This window comes from Hirundo rustica, chromosome 1, assembly GCF_015227805.2.
Source record: "Hirundo rustica isolate bHirRus1 chromosome 1, bHirRus1.pri.v3, whole genome shotgun sequence".
NCBI classification, from domain to species: Eukaryota; Metazoa; Chordata; class Aves; order Passeriformes; family Hirundinidae; genus Hirundo; species Hirundo rustica.
Genome location: NC_053450.1, coordinates 106,196,850 through 106,220,132, shown reverse-complemented (window position 1 = coordinate 106,220,132; position 23,283 = coordinate 106,196,850). Strand labels below are relative to the sequence as shown.

Below are 23,283 nucleotides of genomic sequence, written 5' to 3'. Positions count from 1 at the left end.
TCTATTATACATTTTATTGCGTATTTTGAATTGCATATATTTTGCAATATATAATAACAAGTAATAGGTCTTGGTTCCTTGTTTCAGACCATGGTATAATCACTGGGGTCCTGAAGGCCTTGCTAAGCATGACCTGCAGTGCTCAAGAGCTGACAGTGAGAATACTCAGGAAAGAGAGAATGGATTCATCTATGCTCATGTAAGCTTAAGTAAAACACATCAGAAAACAAAACTGGGGAGAAGTAACTAGAAACTAATGATTAGAAAGGACAGTAATTCAATAAAATAAGAAATCAGTGAAAAGCATCAATAATTCTAAAACTTCTGTCTATCATCCTCTTAACTGTAGAATTAAATACTTCATGAGAGCATCATACAATCCAACAAAGTCATAGCTTTCAAAGTTTCAGATCAGACTGGTTTTGTAGAATTTATTTTTAATGATAAATGCTGTTCCTCCTCTTCCTCTGGTACAAAAGAGTGAGCGTGTGTGATTGGTACAGGTGTGATAAGCCTGCCAGGAAATGGCTCTAACAGTGAAAAAGCACTTGAAGAGATTAGCATGTAAAATAAAATTCTCAAATTGTAAATCTTACTAAAAATACTTTTATTCATAACCTGGAAGATATTATTACTTGCCATCCAAAATTTTTTAATTAGTTAATACTTATAAAACAGGTACAACCTGCACAAACAGCACAAGCCACTTAACGAATAAACCCATAAAGCACTTGGATGAAGTGAAGTATTATGTTTTTACAATATAATAATTCTTGTGATGTATCAAGGAAGGCAAATATTTTATATTGGACACAATATGTCTGTCATTTTGAAAATTTTGACATTTCAGCTGGTTGATTTCCTTCAAAAACTGAGGCATTTGGAAACAATCCAGAAAATTATTAGGATTGTTCAATTTACACAACACTATGGCTTAATTGAAGCAAGGCAGATACCAATAATTAAAATAAATTTTGAAAGATGCTGAACTAAACTGCTGCATCTATTACTGTTTTCCAATAATGAGGTGCACAGTCTTTTCCAGAGTTTGACTAACAAATATATTGCTTTCTTTTTCTTAAAAAAATAGGTTCTGTAATTAGAAATCAGTTGCCCCTTTTATTAAAATATATGCATGCTTCCAAAAATGTCATTGACCCTAAGGATAGAAAACATGCATTATTTTTGGTTATTCCCTGTGTTGACATTTTGGTCTAATCCATTTTAGATAGCTGGCAGACATTATTTCCTAAAGTAGGACACTAGCAGCTTATGGGGTAGGATCACACCTCAGTGCCACATGTGATGCTAGATGAATTTAAAGTCAGACTGTGATTTCATGGCAGCATAAACTTGAATTTAGACTATCAATGCATGAAAACCACAATGGCCATTGCAATTGAAAACACCAACCCAGCATAAACTCTCCCAATGTTTCAAGTGTGTTGATGGCCTCGGACAAAGAACTTTGCAGTGGAAGGCTTCAGTGCCAGAGCAAGGCACTGAGCATCACAGCACAGTGAACTGATGATAAAGTGATGGGTGGGGAACCACTGCTTCATCGAAAAATATACTCAGTTCAACTGTTGCTTTTCTGAAAATAAGATTACAGTCTTAAGTGTTTGCAAGTCTTTCTGCAGCCTCTGCCAAAAGATTGCAGCACAAGGAAAAAAAATTGTTTATGCTTTTTTTCATATAGAGAGGAAAATATAAGGCAAACCAAACACATTTTGTCTTGAGTCAAATTTTTCAGGGCAGGTGTTCTTTGTCCTCACTGGTTTTTACTCATGACAGACAGCTTTTTAATATAACAGAAAAATGGAAAAATATCCTGTAAAACTGCAGACTACTTTCTGCAGGCCTACACTATCTCTATATTGCATATATTACATATGTCTAATGTGGCAGATTGTTCATAAAGAAGTCACAACAGGGTGACTTCTATTACACCCAACTATCTACTTTTATACTCACATTTGATATTGTATATATATATTATTGATTTTGTATGGTACTGGGACTAAGTCTGAGCATTTTTCAACACACCAAAGCAGCCTCTACTGATGATATGATCTAAATTTCAGCTACTCACTAACCGGGACTAAATCCTCTTCTGATCCCTCCTTCTGCTACTCTGTGGATAACAAGAGTATAGGCTTTGGTTTTCTTTTCTTTCAATAAATGTGAATTCTAGCTGTTCCTTCTCAGTGAAGAGAAATTTTCTGAAAATATTTCTGAAATGAAACAGAAATAAAATTTTTGTTGTTGGTAAATTGGTGTATTCCATAGCTTGCATGCATTATAAAAAGGAACTGACTCCATTACACACACATCATGTTTTGAATTATACAGATAATTAAAACTTTGGAAACTACAGTGATCGGGGTTCATAAACATTTTTACTGCCATTGGTTATGGGCAATGAATACTGAATGGCCAAACAAAAGCCCCTCAAGGTCTCCACTTGTTTCTGCAAGCTGCATTTTTCTTTACTCAGCACTCACAGCAGACTTAAACAAGAAGCTTGGCACTAGCTGTTAATTTGAAGCATTCACATTTTCAAGGTATATGACTTTTTCTTCTAAACACATCAAAATTATGTGATTCTTGGCAGACTTGATTCCAACTAGAAGACAGGACTGTAAGTAGATTTTGGGATCAGCAGAGCAGTGTTTATCCTAATATAATTGGGGATTTTTTGTACAAGCTATTTCTATTGGTCCTTCCAGTCAAATGAAATATGCACTATCAAATTCAAAATAATAGTAAATAGTAAAGTTTCAGATGTTTACTCCCTTAAAGAAATTAAACCAAACCAGGGACCACACTCCCCCCAGGGGGCACCCTCCCCCCAATAACTTCTTATAAATACACAATATACACTGGACGAAACTGAAATTGTTTGCATATTTAGCGTTGTCAAATATTGGTGATCAATCATATTATAAGTATGCTCCAGAAAGATTGTTAACCAGTTTACTCAGGTCTCAAACATTTGTTTATACATTATTGTGTTTGAAAAGTTTTTTCAGATAATAAATTGCCAAATACCATACATTTTAAAATTAAGAATATGCTAATTAATAAACATATTTCAGCAGTCCTTAGAAGAATACATATTTTGAAGCCCTTCCAGCAGGGACGTGCTGGAATTCCTCTCTTTGTTAGTAACTTGCTGGATATTGGTCAATTTGGGCTAATGAGTAGAAGATGATTAAAAAATCCAAATCTGACAGCACAGAATTGCTCTCCAATTCACTAATGCAGGATGTTAGCAACCACCAAATGCAAATATCAAGCTTCTACCAAAGTATTAATTTGGTCACAATGTACATCTGGTTTATTTTACAGCGTACATTAAACAACAGAAGTATAGCAATTAATGTATTCAGTTAATTTTATTAGAGTTTTATCTTATTATTAAGTAAAGGCTTAATCACATTTTTACAAACAAGTGTGGGCAGTCTACTTGGTTTGATCCAGATGTTACTATCTTTTTCTTGAAAATTTTGAAGTTCCTGCAGTTTGAGAGGGGCCACAATCTTGAATAAATATAACAAGGAAAAAAAGAGGAGAAAACTGTCTCCATTCAGTGCAGCATTGCTGACATAAGAATATTAACTTTTACATTTCCTGGCTTCTTACATTTTAACTAGGTAACTGTATGTGTGTATGAATGTACAGCTTCATTTATTTATTTTTGCATGCAATTTCCTAAGTTTGATTTTTTTTTTTAATAAGAAAGTAAGCAAATAAAGCACAAAGCCTTCTGTTTATGCAGTCTAATGAAGCTGATTTGGTGCTTTTGATGTGGTATCCTCTGTGTGCTGGGTAAGGCACACAGGGGTAAGTGTTTCTCAGCTGTGCAGTTTAGAAAAGCCCTCTGAACTGCCAGTGTCCTTTGGATACAGATTGAATTCGAGGACTAATAAAGTTTTTCTTTACCTGCTTTCATTCAGTTTCTCAGGAAAACACTGTACATACTATAAGTAATTGAGCTGCAGCTCTGAGAACACACAAAAAAGCATGAATCTGAAGTTGTCTGCACTGGGCATTCCTGCAGCGTCGTACAAACGGCTTTTAATGATGCAGCTTCTGTAGCAGTTTTCTTGTCCCTTGAGTCTATACACAGAGAATGGCAGCAAAAGCTGGTGAAATAAATTTGGATACTCATAACATGTGTCAATGAGCAGCTGTCAAATGACAGCAGTTCTTTATTATTGATCCTCTCTATCTTCACAGTGATGTGAACTTCTTGACCTGTGAGAGGCACTTTGTGAAAGAGGGACTGCGAGAGAGTATGTGATGTGCAAAGCCTACGCATTCAACTTCCACCCTCTGAGGGAGCACGAGGAGAATCCTGAATAGGCTACATGAAGTATGGGCCAAGAAGGTGGAAAAGTGCAGCACTTCCAGATGGTAGTCCATAATCTTTAGTGACCTCATGGTCAAAAGTATTCATGAGGTTTTGTTCAGGCACTATTATAAGGCTAAATATAAAATACAGAATTAATTATTCCAATTTTGATTTATTTCTGTCTATTAGCCTACTTTAAGAAAGAGGGTGTAATCTGATAACTTGTCACCAGAGGAGGAAGTAATGTGCTGGAGAGACCCCAGTGCGTAATAAATTATCAAGAAGAGAGAAGCAAAATGCCCTGTTTACTGATGAGTCCTGTCATATTGTAGGGAAGCATCAGACGGAAAGCGGCTGTAGGGAGTTCCCTACAACAAGTCACAGAAACTGCTGAAGGAGAAGGTTTGCAGATGTGAAATCTGGCTTTAGACATTGCTGAATGAGAGAAATGGGCAGCATTTTATCTCTACACTGACTCATGGATATTGGCAAATGCCCTGCAGGAGTGGTTGCAGCGATGGAAGCAGAATAACTGGCAGCACTGCCACCGTGGCCTTGACACTGCTGTGGCAAGATACTGATGCCTGGGTGGAGACCCCGGGTTTGAAAACACATCATGAAGGTGCTCAAGTATCCAAGAGTGGGGTCACCGAAGAAAATCAGAATAACTAGCAGATGGATCAGGCTGCTAAGATTAAAGTATCTCGGGTGGATCTGGATTGGCAACATAAGTGTGAACTATTTTTACCTCACTGGGCCCACGGCAGGTTGGATCATAAGGAAGGGATGTAATCCAGAGATGACTGAGGAGTGGAACTTATCCATGGACACTCTCACAAAGGTTATCCATGAATGTAGAACATGAGCTGTAATCAAGCAGGACAAGTTTGTGTGGAGGATGGTGCCTGCAGTATAAACATGGAAGGGCCAGGCAGGTTGGCTGTAACACACTCCCACCAACCCACCAGGGCCAGGGCCATGTGCTTACAGTGGTGAAAGCAGCCTCTGGATGGCTGGACACAAGTCCCGTGTCCCAAGCCACCCCCCAGAACACTGTCCTGGGCCATGAAAAGCAAGGCTTATGGTGACATGATCCTCCAGAAAAAAAGTGAGATAAAGGGACTCATTTCTGAAACAACTTCATGGACATCAGGCCTAAAGAACAGGGCATGGAGTGGCTGTATCACATCCCCTACAATGCACCATCCTCCAGGGAAATCTACTGATACACAGGACTGTTAAAAATAAAGCACAGCCATGGGTGGTGGGGCCTTCAGACATTGGGAGCCGCTGATCAGTGCTGGGAGACATGCAGGGCATCAATCAAGAGGGGGTGAGCAAATATGTTGTGCATCATCTATTTCTCTTGGGTTTTTTTCCCCACTCTCCCCCTCTTTCTCCTTTTCATTACTGTATTATTTTTACCATCACCACCATTATTATCAAGTTTATTTCAATTCTTTAACTGTTATTAACCCATGGGGTTGATATTTTTTTTTTCCAGTTCTGCTCCCCAACCCACCAGAGAGGCAGGGGAGAGTGAATGAGTGGCTGTGTGGCATTTAGCTTCTGGCTGAGGTTAAACCATGACATAACTTTATGAGGCAGATGCCCCTCAGTTAACCTCCATGACCTGTGGTAGACGTCAAGCCACAGTCCAAATGCAACCTTTTGAAGATCTGCAAGAATTACATGCAGACAAGCATTTGCTTACTCTGTGGTGTAACATTGCCCTTTCTTATCTGAAAAGTTGATCCAGCTGTGGGCAAGGTTTCTGTCTCCATGTATTTGGCCACACAAAATAAATATGTCATGATTTAACTCCTACTTATCTTCCAATACTGGATTTCAATATTGCATGCAAATCATCCAATATGGAATGTACTTTGAAAATAATTTAAATGTTTCACAAGTAAGTTACCACTCTAACAATCATATCCTGAAATCTAAAGCCTCCTTTTCTCTTGGCATGAAAAGCACTTTATAAACATTCATTAATCCCATCCTTATTTTGAAAATGTGAAAATTAGCTCATGCGAATGTAGTTGCAAAAAACCACAAAGTAAACTAAATGAAGAGTAAATCACATCTGTTCCCTGGACAATCTACTCCTCACACATCAAGTTCCCAGCAGTTAATCATAAACTGAAGAACTAGACTTAAATAACCTATAAACCCTGTTCTTTGAAACATGGGATATTTCATAAAAATATTATTCAGCCTTCTCTATTCAGTAGCGCTGTTTGGAACTGGTAGAAGGAGGCTCTTCTCTCAGAAGAACATGAACCAATTTTCAGTTCTTAATAAAGTGGCTGCTAACAGTAGCCTTAGATAGGAATACATGTTTTGATTGAAGAAGAATTTTAATACATTTTAACCATCAGTTTAAAACATAGACTGATAATCTGCTGTTTTCTGTAAAACAATTTTGTCATTTAAAACTTCTTCAATAATTTTAACTGTTGTTTGCTCCTGAGTTTGATCACTTTTGTCATAAGACCTGAATGAAATCCTACCCTAATTTTACCACTGCCTGGATAACTAGGACATACTTATGTGACTTCCATCAGAATATAGGTCACAAATTTTACCTTTGGATTGGACTTGAACACAAATCAGTGACAATTTTGCTTGTAAAGTCAAATAGCTCTTTTGGCTAGGAAAACCCACAAGAATCCTGAAACTGTTAGTCTCTGTAAAGCTAGCCACGTAATCTAAGGCATTCAAATCAAGACCAAATACACGTGGAAAAGATGGCAGCATATGCAGAACATCAGCCTTTTGCTAAATCACTTTGTTTGCCAAATCATGTCCTTCTCTGGAGGACTGCCATCCAAACCTGGAGGATGCAAAAAGCAAAGGATTCGTGCTTTTTAAAGAATGGCACAATGTTGTCAGATCATAAGATATATGAAAAAAAATACTGCCAGATGCTCAATTTATGGAAACATTCTGGGAGAGCATAGTGCAGATGAGAGGGCAGAAATTGGCTTAGGATCAGGAAATATCTTGTGCTGGAACAACCAGCCAAGATGCAAGAAAGAGCCTGAAAAAACTGTAGGATTAATTATGTAATATGCATATGTTTCCCATAAACTTGACTTTCAAATTCAAAATAATTTACAATAATTAAAAGCATTCTCCAACTCAGGTCAAGACATCAGAGTTGTTGAAATGTTGGTAACGACTATTGCTTGATATAATTTCTTTGACCTTTTCTACTACTGGAGTTTACATTTCCCCTTTTTTTTTTTTAGAAAAAATAATTTTTTGAGAAAAATGGAAATATAAACAAGTCTTCAGGAAGAAAAAAAAAGCCGAGGGTGGGGGGGGGGGCGGAATCTCTAAGTTTTTCAAAATTCTTGACTATTTCTTTATATCCCTGCATCACACCTATGATTTGATTGAATTTTAGCATATTGTTGACTCCTGTTCTCTTAACTGCACGCAGCTATTGAATGAAAAGTAACAACAGAACACGCTTTATATATGACATAATAGAACAAGGTTTTATTCTGCTTCTCTTTGTGCTGTTTGAAGGAATAAGCTTTGAGGGTGCCAAAATCACTGCTAGCCTTGTTAACTACTTTGGAAGCAAAGTAGTTGACATAAGGATAGCCAAATCTGTTCTTTTATGAAAGTGTAATAAGACAGAAAATCATTTCATTGTCAGATAATGCTTCCGTTTATACGACACAATTAGATTTGCAATAAACTACAAGCAGATTTGATAATGTCACTTACAACAATAATCCTGGAAGAAGCAAGAGTGTGGCATTGAGCTCCCTGACGCCAACAAGCAGGAAGAAACCTGCCAGGGAGCAGCTGATTTCCCAATCCAGAGTTACATGTTTGAAACTGAAAACAGACTTTGACAGGCTATAGATCATATTTTTTTAATTTGTCTCCCAACTACATAACAAGTTGAGCTCGAGTCTACATGCATTAGTATTCCAGACACTCGGCTCATTAGTCTAATCAGGAGATGGGAAGACCACACAGATGTATGGATTGTTCGGCAACCCTGACCCCACTCATTCACACACATGTAATAGCCCTGCCATTCACTCATGCATAGAGATGATCACAAAAGCAAACAATGCCGTGCTCACTCATTCACTTAATTAGTTAGTCACTGTTTCACTCACTTGGTTGACTCAGTCCTTCATACTTACAACCTTAGAATCTCATCTCACTTTCCCAGTGAGTAATGCCAATTAAAATTCATTTAAGGCCCACATAGACTGAGAAAATCAGAATTACACCCTCAGTCTGACAGATACTAAACTTCATGAAGCAATCTCTCAATGTGACTTTGAGTATTTTAAGATCTTAAGTAGCAATTCAGTGCAGCACAGGCCTTGCTTAGCCTTCTCTTTTCTCCTCTTTAACTCTTGCTTTGAGGTTTCTGCACTCACTATTATTTAAGCTCTTATTGAGAGCAAAATCTGACTTTTAAAATGTAGATTATAGACAAGGTTTCAACAATTATGTAAATTTGTCAGCCATCTATCCTTCAAAAAAACACTTCCCAGCATCAGACTGTGTAGACACTCAGTTATTTAATAATTTTCTTGGCTAAGCTCCAGTTCCCTTAATTTCTCTTAGTTGTTTGTTTCATACCCCCCCTGAAGGCTGCAGAGAGGAAAGTGACAGGTAACATTTTTAAATTGTTAAACCAATGACCTTTATATTCTATGATACAAGTTGGATACAAATTCAATTTGGTCATTATTTCCATTACATATTTGACCAGCACTTTCAGTCGACACCTAAGATACAATGTTGTCTGTCAATCTCATGACCAAGTCTTGCATCATTGCACGACAAAATTTAATGTACAGGTCTGTCTATATTTGTACACATAAATCAATCCAATGGTGATCCTTTCATAAAGCATGGTCATAAAGCAAGAAAAGCTTATTGTCTTCTGATTTTAGAAATAGATTATTTTCCCAGTAACAGCTTTCTCAGACCAGGAGCAGAATATACTTTTTTTACTATTTTGATCTTCAGAGATGTGCGTATTACAAAGAGCTGCATATTGGGGGAAAAAAAAAAATTAGAAATAACTGGAAATCCTTATACCTAGGAAGTAAACTCATTGGCACAATGTCACAGTAGTGAATGGGTCTGAGTAATCCCTTTTTAAAATTTGTATTGATTTGTGGATATTTTTATTGAGGGCTAAGATTGGAAAAGAAAAGGCCAGGGGTGCAAATGTGATAGATATTTTGTACTTTGTACATCTCCATAAGCTTTTGTGAACATCTTATTTATATGACTTGCATTAGCTTATTTAATGGATGGATGAGTATCATTATCTTTTTACTTTCACTGTAAAGTCTTTACCATACATCTTCTTATACTGATTTTTGACAATATAATTTACCAGTCCTGGCTGGATTTAACAGTTTATCAAATACATTTTTAATAGGTATTCCTAGTCTTCTCCCATAAAGGCATTCAGTTTTTCATTCAGTTTAATCAAATCTATGCTGATAAACATTATTTTAATTTTTACATTTATGAATTTACTAACCTTGAATATGTTGGATCTCGTGTATATACATAACATGATATGCATTATTTCAAAACAGGCATGTAGGGTGCTTAAGTGCAAACATCTGCTACTGTTTTAGATGTCAGGATTATGTAATTCTGGGACAGAACAGGACAGGAGAGTACCTTTTCAAAGAAGGAGCTGAAAGTAGTCTCGACATAAATACCAAAGAGGAAATGAGGAAGGATAAATGATGCTAAAAATGGAGGCATATGAATGGCAAATTCACACACAGATGGAAGGGTGGTTACATTTTGAAGTAATCCTTTGGAGGTGAAATGATGAATTGAGGAAAGATATTTTACAACTGCATTTCCTTTTGCAAACACTCTGACTTATCACTAGATGTCTGTTGCATGTGGCTGTCAGAAGAAGTACCTTCTGCAGCCAAACATGAAGATTTGATTCTAGTCAGTGAATTCTGTCCATCTGCTAGGGTAATTTAGCCACTGCTTCTGGAGAACTACGACATATCAGAAACACAATATTCAAATAGAGCTCAGGCTTTTAATATCAGATTTGGCCTGATGGGAGACCATCATCCATCAACACTGATTGAATACCCACTTGAACCTTTAAACTTGCAGCAAAATTCTCCCCTGTGAGTGGCACACTCAGCAGTATCATACAGCTGCACTGCCAAAATCACCTGGAAATGGGGCCAGGGTTTTGCAATTTAAGTTTTCAGGCATATGTCTTCGTGGCAATTTTGTGATATTATGCCATTTAGACCTTTAAGTGGTTTGAATATAAGAGTAAATGCAGGTCAGGTAAGGAATTAAAAAAGAAGAAAAAATGCAAGCAGAAAAGGAATAGAAAGTATTATTCTCACACAACTTAAGCAACTTCTGTGACCACAAAATAATCAGGAGATAATTTGAGGTGAAAGAATTTTCTATAGGTAGTCTTAAGGACAAGTTCATTTCCAGCTGAAGGAAGGGGAAGTCAATTAATCCCTTTCACAAATTGAAATGGATGATCACATGCAATAAGCTTAATCTCTGCTTGTAAAAGAAAGTTAACGGGAAATCACTTACACTGCTTCAGCTGTTGTATAAAAACAACACTGGAGCTTTTCTTTCAGCAACATTTCTCCTTAGGCAAAAAGATACTCTCCTGCACTTAATATGGAACCATTGTTTGTGTCAGTTGTTTGCATCACTCTTCCTCCCACCTTTATTTGGGTAACACCCCAGTAAAATGTCCTTGAACACAATATGACGGGGTTGAGGTGTCCCAGCACAGTGAAAACACTAATACTCAGTATAAAATATATTACATACCTTTAACATGACACATGAGGCAAACACTCAGTGAAAGGTCAAGTAGCTTTCTGCTACTTGGGGACGTGTGTGAGGTGTGTGTGTGTGACTGGTGCATTTGCAGAGGTAGGAACCAGCTGCATGTGTTACAGTTCACAGCATCAGAGGCAGGCAGCCCGTAAATGGCACAGAAATCTTTGCATTTTCCTGTAACAGCACTGCATCAAATCCTGGCTGTGTTTAGCAGTGTACTCTCTGTTACACCTTTTTTCCATGCATGCAGTGTATTTAATTGTCATTGTTAGACAATATGCCCACACTTGCCACTGAACATATTTGGCACCTAGACTGAGAACATCTCCTCTGGTTGGTACCAGCTCCTGTGACGGGTGCATCAAGTGAATTGACAGCCATTCCTTTACCACTCTACACAGCAGGCAGAGTCCACAGCAGGAGTAACTTCTGCTAGCAGGGACCCTTAGTGCATAGTGTGGTGCTTCTTTCGTGGGCTCACCTTTGACGGCGGGTCTGTGCTGCTGTCCTTTCCAGCCCGCAGGCCCTGTGCCTTCAGCCCACAGCACACTAGTTTTAAGTGTGAGGGAAGCCTCAAAGGACAGTGCAGGACCCTCAAGCACCATTCCTGAGATATGGCAGCTCTGACAGACACTGTCGTATGTGTTATATCTTGCAATGACTCGTCTCCTCCTCATTTAGCCTAATGAAAACCGTACCCGAAGTTACGTTGGCCTATTTTCTGATTATTAAATTCAATTCTGCAGAGAAGCATATGGCAAATGGGGAAAAAAAAAAAAAGAGGTGAGAAAGGATGTGCAAAACAGTTCATAAAGTTGCATTTCTTTCAGGGAAATTGGTCCATAAATACCAGTAAGACGTTAATGCAAAGCATTTTAAAACATAGCTGATCTCAAAGTGGCTAGTTACAAAGCATAATCATTAATTGCTTGTTAGAAGTTAACACAAAATCCCTGCCTTTTTGTAATATTACAAGAGGCCAACACTTAAAAAAGGGTAGGGTATATGCTGATTTCTGTAATAATTGCTGTGCATAAGAGATGTTATAACAGATTTAGACTGTGCTTACTTTAGATTTTAGATTGTACTTACATTTCCACATATGTAAACATTAGTTGTAAAATCTCATCAAATTCACATGGACCAAAATGCAGAATTTCAGACACACAACGAGCTGGGGTCTCAGGAAAAGTACAGGGTTAGGAAATGAATGATTAATGTATGGACGGCACTCCTTGAATAAATAAGATATATTTAAAAAAACCCAAACCACAAAGAAACAAAGAGCACGCTCCTAAAGGTTCTGCTGGATGAAACATTACGTGCAGTGCTACCGGCTTTGATTGTAGGGATGGGTGTACCCAGGACAGGGCGTGCATCCTCCTTCCCTCCCCTCCAGCGAGCAAGGGAGTTCAAACACAAGCAGGCTGAATCTCTCGAGGCTGTGTGACCAAGCCGTGGAGCCCACCAGCTCGGCCACAGAGGAGACCCAGCCCAAAGCCGCACACAGCTTTGTTACGCTGCCATTCCCGAGCACAAAGGAAAGCGACGCTGCTATCAGCGAGTCACCAGCTCATCCACAAGAATTACAGATGCAGCTACCGCTGTGTCTGCTCCGGGCTGCTGGTGCTGGGGGCAGCACTGCTGCGCCTCTCCGGAAAGGAACCGGGTGGGCAAAGGGAAAACTGGTCAACATCTCCGGTTATCCAGGCCCAGGTAGTTCCCAGACAGGTCTTGCTTGGTTCCCCCAGCCAGATGGATAAAATACCGTATGATTCTGACTACAAGGAAATCTTAGGATAATAGCGCATAAAAAACAACCTATACTTTGGAAATACCACCTTATTTGAGATGTTAAAAATATCTAAAAGAAACCACTTAGCTGTTAACTTTATTTTGTAGCAAAATTTTGTTCTCACCTTCTTCCCCCCCCCCCCCCCCCCCCCCCCCCCCCCCCCCGACTCAAATGCCACACTTTAAAAGGAGAAAGGAGGCGCATAAGTATCCCCCCATGGAAGCGATGATAGTTAGGAACATCCTCTGATGCTGTCAAACAATTATTTTTATGTCTAATCGATGCTGGTGATGTAGCACTGATAGATCTTTATTCTACTATTTTAGTCATTCATACAATGTAAACATGCACATTACATTCATGTGTTGGGAACAAGGAAAAAGCTCTTCTACAGTGTGTTAGTTATTAAAAAAAAAAGTCAAATGCTTTCAACAGTTCCAGAAGGGTCTAAAACTGATACCTTTTTCTCGAGCCTGATTTTATTTCATTGTCACGCAACTTGTATATTTCTTCAATGTTAGCCACTTTTCTCAAAAGCACTGTTCCATGCTGCCACTAGAATTCACTCCTTTCAGAAGGGATCCTCAAAATACTAGATTTTGTAATTCCTTCAAAAATTGTTGCACTATTTTTGCCTAAAGATCCAATCTGAATGTCTCTGCGTAATGCAGATCTTTGTTCAAATAACTGTTCTTTAATCACAGAAATACAGTAGAAACTACAAACCACTTGGGTGGTTTATTCTGTGAGAACGGAAAGTCTGTATGGAGCTTGTTGGAACATCAAACCCCTGCGCAGAGAATCAAACAGTTGCTAAAATTCTCTGGACTGTTTGAGACAGCCTGAACTATGGATCAGGAAATCAGCACCTCATGGAGTTTCTCAACAGGAGTTCATTGCTTTAAGAGCCTAAAATGGAGCCTTGCTGGAGAGGCTGTTTTGTACAGTACAAAGGCGAAAGAGTAACTCAGTTCAAAACGTGACGTTTTCTAGTGAGCATCAGTTTCAGGTATAGCAGATGAATAATCTTCTGTGCAAGAGAGGAAAAGGATGTGATCAGTGCTGAGGTCTAGTTCACAGGGTAGGCTGTAAAACGCAGATCTTTCCACCTTGTGGCTTACCTGTTACAGTAAGTTACCTCACCCTTCTCTAGCAATTATTGTTCTTGTTGACCAAAACCAGACCTCATGAAGTACAAATTGAAGGATCAAAATAAACTACAAAACCTAAATTGTGAAGGGACTAGGTAGCCATTTTGGTGGTGGCAGCCATCTTGGGGCAGAACAGATTCAAAATAGCTGAATTTCCAGAAATTACTAATATTTTTCAAAGGTCATATTTTTAAGATAATTTTCCCAATTGTCAGCCACTCTTAGAATTAGAGGAAGGTTACAGCTATCTACCACAATATGACATGTAACAGGAAATAATTTCTGGTGCATGCTTTTTGCTCGTAACTCACGAAACCCCAGAGCTTAAAAAAAAAAAAAAAAAGGCAACAATTAGAAACCCCTTTTCAAGGCCATAAGAACATACAGTGTAGGAATGCCCACACTTGAGACCTCACTCCAAATTTAATGCACAATGAAGTCTGGAAATTTTAAGTACTTACACATAGAAAGAGCCTATAAAACACACACAAGCACATTGCCTTTAAGTAGAGGAACACCGAGCCTCACTTGACACATAAGCCAACTCCATTATTTCGGAATGAAGGTGCGTTTGTGATTTATTTCCCTCGTAAGAGACTTTTATCGCTCAAGACCTCATTACAGTGGCCGCTGCTCATTTTTTGAGCTTTGACCCTGAAGAAGTACTAAAGTATTCACAAGGAAGAGGGAGGCTGATATTTGGTGAGGAAGGATAATGGAAGCAAGGATGTGTCGATTGCTATAGTGCACATTGGAAGCGTGTCCGCACTCGATGTGGGACGAATGGGAAAGGGATCTGGTCACAAGGGAGGTGCATAGTACCATTAGAAAACTTGGCAATTTTACTTTTTTCCCTGATGAAGAGGAGTAAAGGCTGAAGCGACCAGAGAGCAGGACGACAGAGTAACGGTGCACGAATCCTCAAGGTTTAGATACAACCTCGGCAACAATATTGATGAGCACAGCTCGTAGATTACAAACGAGGGAAAACGATAGCAACCTTGGAGGTTGGAGACAGCACGTAGGGAACAACAGGATGCGAGCCTGATGCGGAGCGAGCACTTTGCTGCTGCTGCGATTTATGACATCCCCCCACCACAGAGGGAAACCGCGCTGGATGCGGAACAGCGAGGAGGAGGAAGCCGTCGGTGCGACGCACAAAAGGAGGGCTGGTGGCGGTAAAGTTTGGGCAAGCAAGGGTCAAACACGCGGACACGAGGCAGCAGCGCTGCAAAGTGACTCAGCCGGCCGAGACATCCGCCGGGGAGCGGCGGGGCTGTCCCGCGGGCGTGGGCTGTCCCCAGCCTCCAAGGCTGATACATCCTCGTTTCTCCTACGTGTCAGATCTGTGAGCCACGCTCGCAGATCTGACACGCAAGCCCACGGCATGATTTGGCAATGAGGGCGCGTTTGTGATTTATTTCCCCCGCGAGAGACTTTTACCGGTCAGGACCCCCTTACAGCGGCCGCTGCTAATTTCTGCCCCGAAGATGCTCTGAGGTAGCCACAAGGAAGAGGGGAGGTGATATTTGGTAAGGAAGGATGCCGGGGCTTGTGGAAGTAAGGATACGGCGACCGCTCCAGTGCATCTGGGAAGTAGCACTCGGTGCGGGGCGCATCGGAAAGAGACGCGGGCACAACGGAAAGGCTAAGTACCCGCTAGGAAAACTTATCTCGGCAATTTTATTTTTCCCCGCTGAAGACGGAGAAAGGCTGGAGTAACCTCCAGCGGCGGAGCTCCCGCGCCGGGGCAGCAACAGGCGGAGCGGCGGCGGGGACGAAGGGCCCGCTCCGGGCATTCCCGCCCCCCGGGACCGTTACGGCCGTTACGCCTCTCCCGCTCTCGGACCGATTCAAACTCGGCAGCGGCGCCGAGCGGGAGCGCGGCCCCTCCCGGTGCCCGCCAATCCTCTCGCCCGCCTCCCTCCCCTTTCCCCTCCCTCTCCCCCCTTCTCCACGTGAGGCGGCCGGAGAGTTTCAAGCCTCCCCGGCGCGGCGCAGCCCCGGGCCCGGCCCCGCCGCGCGGCGCGAGGGGGGGGCGGGCGCGCGGGGGGCGGGGGGCGGCGGGAGAGAGGGGAGCGCGAGCCTCCTGTCCCCCCGCGCGGGCAGCGCGAGAACAAAGAGTTCTCCCCACCCCTCCCTGCCCCCCCCCGCACGTGGGGAAGGAGGCCGCGCCTCTCGCCCCGCCCCCCGCGCCTCCCGATTGGCCCGGCGGTGCCCCGGCCGCGTCCGCGCGTCCAATGGGGGCGGCGCTCGGCGCTCGCCAATGAGCGCGATGGCGATTGGGCCGGCGTGTTTGGCGCTCGGTCCGGGAGGGTGAATCCGGCAGCCGGAGGCGGAGGGAGGCAGAGCGGGAGCGCCGAGCGGAGCTGGCGGCGGCACCGGCGGGAGCGGCGGCGGCGGCGCGGAGCCGGGGCGGCGGGGGGGCGGGTGAGTGAGCGGGCGAGCGAGCGACACCTCGCGGGCTTGAGGCGGCGGCGGCGCCGGGAGCGGCTATTTATACCCGGGTCCTTTGTTATGGGGGAGGGGAGGGGGCGGCGGGGAGGAAAGGAGGGAGGGGAGGATGGGGGCAGCGGCGGAGGCGGTGGCTCCTGAGGAGCAGCCGTCCCCCGCGTTCCCTTCCCGCGGGGCGCCGGCGGACAGACACGCGCGCTCCCGGCCGGTGACAGCTGGAGGGGGGAGACATGGAGTCTGGAGTGCCCTTTGTCTAAGTTGGCTCCGTCCAGCCCGGCCGGCGGCTCCCATCCCCGCCCGGCGCGGCGCAGACCCGGGCTGGGGGCGAGCTCGCCGTCACTCCTCCGAAGGGCGGGGGTCGGCGGGCGGGTGGCGAGAGGGAGAACGGGGGGCAGACCCGGCGATTCCCTTCCCCTCCTCTCCGCTCCAGCCGGCGGCACGCGGCGGCGGCTCCGGCGCGGGCGGAGGGAGGGTGTGTGTGTGTGTCTGTGCGTGCGAGCCCGGCGCACACCGGGCAGGGGAAATCCGTGTGCCCGCCGTGGGCAGTGCGGCACGCAGCTCGTCCCTCTCCCCCCGGGAGGCTGGGACAGGTCCGCCCGGGCTGCCGGAAGCCGGGGCGAGCCGGGCGGGGAGGCTGAGCGCACCCCGGGCCGCCCGCCCGCGGCACGGCGGGGCTGGGCTGGGGGCTCCCGCCCCGGCTTTGGGGCGCTCCAGGCTCGGGAAGGGAGCTCACGAGGGGCCGGGGGGAACTCAGTCTGGCGGCCGCTCTGGAGAACTTCCTAATCCTGGAGGACACCGTGCGATCCCGATCTTCCAGAGCGCCGCAAGAAAGTTCTTAAATAGCTGAAAATTCTGGGGTTTTGGGTCTAATATCGCCAAGCACGGCGATACGGGACACTTAACAATCTAAGGGGGTCTGGGGAGGTGCGAAGGAGGGTACCGGGCTGAGCCGTCCGTGAGCAACAAATGTGTGGTAGGATCTTTATCCAATAATTAAAAAAAAAAAAAAAAAAAAAGTCGGTGTGTTGTGGCAATCATGCACATTTATTTAACATTGCCAGGTCTTCGTGGTGATTCCAATTGTTATTCATACATGAAAGAACAGCAGTGCGAGCACAGATGTGCAGCAGGAATGGGTTAGCAAACTTGTACATTACTGGAGATGCTTATTTCTAACTTACAAAGCACCACTGATTTTATTGGAGCCAAAAAAAAAAGGTTTTGCATTTTTAGAGCTGGAACTTCAGATTCTTGTTCTCTCTGGTGAGAAGCATTTAACAGTTTGGAGAAGGTAATTTAATTCTGGCAGGATACGTTTGTCTTTGCTTAAGTCTAGCAACTCTAGTTTCAGCTATTGTGAGTTTGGTTCTTACTAATACAGATGTCAGTGAAGAGTTTTTACCAGCACATTTTGTGTAGTCTTCACATCTAAGTGAGGATTTTTCTCATAGATAGGTTAATATTTTTTTTAGGGGTTGGCACATTCAGATTCTTTATGCAATTTATAAAAAAATTAAAGGTAATTCTTTGTTTGTCCCCAGTGTCTATATCAATTTGAGAGTCCGGGGAATGTTTATTTGTGGTAACAATAAAGCATCTGCAGAAGGGTGAGTATTACTTGTACATAGTGTACTATAACTAGTCCCACTAGTGATTATTAAAATGTGAATATTTGAAAGGTACAAAGTCTTTCAGAAAATGCACTCCCAGTATTTTAGGAGATGTGACTCAAACATTTTCTGTGATGTGTTGAATGTTTTTAAGAGCTAGCACTCTCTGATGTACTGGATAAAAACTGTCACATTTCTTGTTCTGGAGTTTCCTTTACAAGAAAAAGAAAAGGAAATAAAAGAAAAGTATTTTTTTCCTTCCTCTGCCTCCATGAGAAATGAAAGTAACAATTAAAGTTAAACAACCTGTGGAGAAGTCTGTGACAGTATAATGTTCCATGAGATGCCAGCTGCTATTTTCGTCTGGAACTTTGGAAGGATTCAAGACTTTAATTTAGGAGAAAAATTGGGAAAAAAACTTTTGGGTTCTTTCATAGATTTTTTTAATATGTAATTTCACCTTGAAAAGTGGTAGACACTGGAAATCTGCACCTTCAAAAAGTCATAAAATGTCACCGCTCAGTTTAAAATGAGCTAAAATAGTGGTGTGTGAACTTAGGCCAGAGACTTGAAATTTAAATTCAACTTTTTCCCCCTCCTGCTGTGTTTTTTTCCTTTTGTGCTAAAATTGCCAACAAGCTGAAATACGGTGATTTCTTTGAAGACGTGCTTTCAAACTGGTTTTTGCTTGTTCTGTAACATTGCAACCTTCATAGGTGGAAAGTAAAAATGTATCTGCAAAGCAACTTTGGTTTAGGGAGAAGGGAATTTTTGTAGTGCAGTATTGAATGCATGAGCTGTATTAGATATAGAGAGAGTGCAAGCCCCTTTCTGTAAAGCAGCTTATGTCAGAATAAGCTACATCTAGAATCCTGTGCAGGCCAACAGTGCTCCCAGGAAAGTTGGTGCACTTTAAAATTCCTCTTGCAATTAGTCAAAAGGAGTGGTCTGTCACCATTCATGAGACAGTTCGGCTTCCTTAGCTGTATAGATCATGGATGCATTTTCATAAGTTCACAGCTGTAATATTAAGTCTGAATAACAATTTTAGATGACAGTTCTATATTCATGTGCTTGAACAGTGAGAGTTATTTTTAAAAATGGCTGCAATACTGACAGAAGGCACATTTAATAAATGTCTGCTTTACATTGTGTTTGAGCAAAAGTGCTGTGGAAAAGCTTTAGTCTTGGCTGTAATCTGGAAGTCCTGTGTTTCTACTGTTAGTACTTACAGATGGATCTTAGCTGACTTGAGGAAAAGTATCTGTGAAGCTTTAGGGGGAATAGTGTTTTCCCCAGCAGGGATGCTGAAAATCTCAGAAACAGAACCTGGCCTTTGCTAAGCAAGGAAGTTCACTGAATCGATAAAGTAATTTTGGCAGTATTACTTATCCAAGCAAAATTCACTTTTCCAGATTTTTTAAAGAGTGAAGGAAATTTACATACTGTAAATACAATTCTTAATGATTTGATGGAGTTGTTTGTGTAACACTTATATTAACAAACAAGACCACTGTTAACAGAAGCTGTAGGACAGTAACAGGAGGTTTATTTTAATGTTGAAGCTGCTTCCAACCTCCTGTTCCTTCCGTCAGTGAGGTCCATGGAGAGATGTTCTGGGCCAGTTGAAGCGGTGTCTGAAGACAGCATTTGTAAATGTATCTATCTATAAACGTATCTACACATTTAACACCTAAGTGTATGACTTGTACAAATATTCTGGAGTGGCTAAGTCAGTCTTTAAACGGATGAGTTACTCCTGCACTGACATAGTTTAAGGAATAATTTTAGTTAAAATAGCTATGTCTGTGAGAACAGTGAGGCAAACGAAAATCTTGTATAAAATTTACCCAAACCAGCAAAAACTTGTATAAATTGTATGCAGAAGGGAGAGGGGTGCTTCACAGGGGGATGATGACAACACTTATTACAAATTAATCAAATGCTCAGGTTTGTTTTTTAGCTCTGAGTATATGCCCAAGGGTTTTGTTGATCTAAAGATTAAAAGGAAAACAATGTACAGAATTACTGAGTAGGTATCCTATGTGCTCTCACAAGAGATCAGTTGAAGACTTTGGGATGATGCTCTGTAGGTCTATTTATGGATGAGGTGAAGTTAAAAATAAAATTTACTGAGGAAGGGTTCTATTGAGCTCCAAGCAAGAAACAGGGAAGTTTTCTAAAACATGCTGTTTTCTGTAACTGATAGTAGTGGGCAGTTTGATTGTCACAGTCTTTTTCTAATTGTACACCTAGATTTCCACTAAGATGGGTCAGACTGTGGACTTGGTTCTGAATTAGGAGATAAAGTAACACTAGTAAACTTGAGTAGAAGAGTGAAAGGTATAATTTGCATATAGAATTGACAAATTAAGCTTCTCTTAAAAATATTAAAAAAGAAAAGTATTTTTAAATATACAATGAATTATTTAGCCACAGGTTTGTAAATTGATTGTAATTTAAAAATATTGGGAGAGAAGAGGATTAATAGACATTAATGTCCCTGCTGTGTCCAGACAAAAATATAAACAAAAATACTCACCCTCAAATTAGTGTGGATCACATTCTTATTTAAGAAAGCTTTTGGCTACCTGGCTGAAGCTTTGTCATAGGATTTTTCATTTATTGTGCCTCTGCTCTGTCTGTGAAAACTGCAGTTGATTTGGAATGATTTATCTAGGGGTAAAATCAGTAGTAGTCTTAAGGTAAGAAGGCCATTTGGACATTTAGATAGATACTGCATGTGATCTGAATGCTGTGGATAAAAATAACAGTGTAATGATGTGAGTGGATCAGCACAGTGTTGTCATTTGCTTGAAAATGTGATGTAGAACTTCCAAAGCTTCTAATTTGGATATATATGATTTCATTAGCAAATGAGGTAAATCTGGTGTCTTACTGTCTGCAAATAAAGACTTCCTTGATACACAATTACAGAATACTCCGGAATTGGCTATTAGTTTTCTTTTTTTTGTATATACATATGGTGCCTGCTTGAGTAACATTGTATGTGTAATTATGCAAACAAAGTAGTACAAATTGCAGTTCACATCCTAGGCTTTTTTAGATATGAACTGAAAAGACATCTTTACAGGAAGGTATGATTTTTTTTTTTATATATTTTTTAGTTGTTTTTTGATCTAGAACCAGACGTATTTCCCTTGTCAGTTTTTTGTTGTATCTGGCCCTTTCCATTCTGCCTTTTACATGGTTACTTCGGTTTTTCCTGCCATGCATTCTCTATTCACAGCCTGCATGTTTGGTTTAAATCCCAAAGCCATCAGATGTAATTTAAAGAAACAAAGTATTTGAAAGGAAGGAAACTCAAATCTTATAACTCATATATAATTTAAATTTTTTTAATGTGTGCTGGTTTCCTTTCCATGTTTCTTAGCCTGAGTGGATCTGGCAAGCTTTATATTTTTGGTGTGTAGTCTGATTTCATTTTTACTAATGAGATAAATTCTAGAGCTGGAATTAATTTTACTGCTTCTGTAAGAAGTCGTTTGGATGTGTGTTACAGATACTTGATTTACCAGTGGAACTGTACCATGGCAAATGGATTAAAGTTGTTATTATCATCTCTTTTTTACTGTTACAGTATATAACCAGGACAGTGTAAATTCTGTCCTTTGTGATAACTTCTTCCTGATGTATGCCCACTAGTTTGTGCCATGTTTCTAGTGGGTATTTATTGCCAATGTGTTTAGTGCAAAGCTAAATCCAATAATTATTGGAAAAAGATAGTGACATATGTTGTTTTATTCTTAACATAGTTTAACCATTCCTGGTTTTCAGTACATGATTGCTTTGAAACTTGGAGACATAAGGTCCCAAGACCTTATTTAGTATTTGCAGTTCCCTTCCACAGCCTAAAGAAGATGTTTTCTTTTTCACTGAAAGGTGGTGGAATTTTTTGGGGTTGCATGTTGGTGTTTTTTTTTTTTTTTTTTTTTTTTTGTTGTTGTTTTTTTTTTTTTTTTTTTTTTTTTTTTTTTGGTTTTGGCTTTTTCTTTGGGATTTTTTTTTTTTTTTTCCTAGATAAACTGTTTCTAATTAGTTTTCTGTATTAAGTCAAGCTTCTGGAAAAGTAGTATCTGTGGGGTTTTTTCCTTTTTAAGTAACACCTAATACAATGTGCAGGTAGATTTATTGCTGTATATCTTACAGAATAAGGATGCCATATAATAGACCCAGTTATTTTGTGAAATTTAAAATGATAGGTTTTTAAATAACTGTTACGGTTACTTTCATCATTTGAAGCTCATTTTGGAATTATTAAGGCAAATGGCAAATACCAGTTCAGCTTCAAATTTGCCAGACTGCTCTACAGTAAATTCTCCATACATGGAAGTGTAATGTCTTTCAAAGTTTAGGCTATTTGCCTAAGCAGGGAAAGAGTATGGAATAACTATTGAACCTGAATTGTAGTGCATCAGAGTTTTTCCTGTGTGGATTGTGTGTTGCTTTTGCAAGTATGGGTTGAACAGAAGAACCTGTGGCTATTTTAGTTTTTAGAGTATAAAAGGTGTGTCCACAAAACAAGTTCAGGTGGAATAGTCTGTGCTCTTCAAATTCACATCATAAATTATTTTGCCTGTGGAGACGTGTCTTAAGTGTTCCCAGCACTTTCTGCCAGATTTATCCAGGATATCAAAAAGCTAAGTTTTTAAGAGATGGAGGTGTTAGGCAACAGAGGTTAATTGGAATGTGTGTGGGAGTCATCTAACTCCTCTGGGTGTCTGAATGAGTGTGAAGAGAAGAATTCTGGAGGTACACATTTGAGCAGCTCAAAGGTGAAACTCTAGTTTTATGCATAAAATTCTGCTTTCTCCTGACAAATAGCCAGGCTTGGTTTGCTGTGAGGAACGTGGGATGGTTTTAATTGTAACTTGTAAAAAGTATGATCAAATTTGGGCTTGAAACTTTTTGTTGCTGTGGTGCTGCTTGGAGTTTTGAAATGTTTTGGTTTTTGTGCCAAATAATCTAACTCATACATCCAAATGTTAGAAGTATTTATAGATGCAGATATTCAAGTGAAAAGCAAATAGTTGCATT

At 40.9% G+C, this 23,283-nt stretch overlaps 1 protein-coding gene across 8 annotated transcripts in view; it reads left to right on the top strand.

Moving 5' to 3' along the window:
• The first annotated feature begins 15,624 nt into the window (after positions 1–15,624).
• The window catches only part of EZH2 (enhancer of zeste 2 polycomb repressive complex 2 subunit), a 50,972-nt gene continuing 43,313 nt past the window's right edge, over positions 15,625–23,283 (top strand). For 2 of the 8 annotated variants that reach the window (XM_040063249.2, XM_040063233.2), the window contains exon 1: positions 18,157–18,222. In XM_040063249.2, the coding sequence (XP_039919183.1) occupies positions 18,185–18,222 (38 nt within the window). In that variant the 5' untranslated portion in view covers positions 18,157–18,184. Of the gene's footprint in view, positions 15,694–18,156; positions 18,223–22,912; positions 23,022–23,283 lie in introns of those variants that run through there. The other 6 variants (XM_040063259.2, XM_040063224.2, XM_040063289.2 and 3 more) reach the window with 5 other exon arrangements.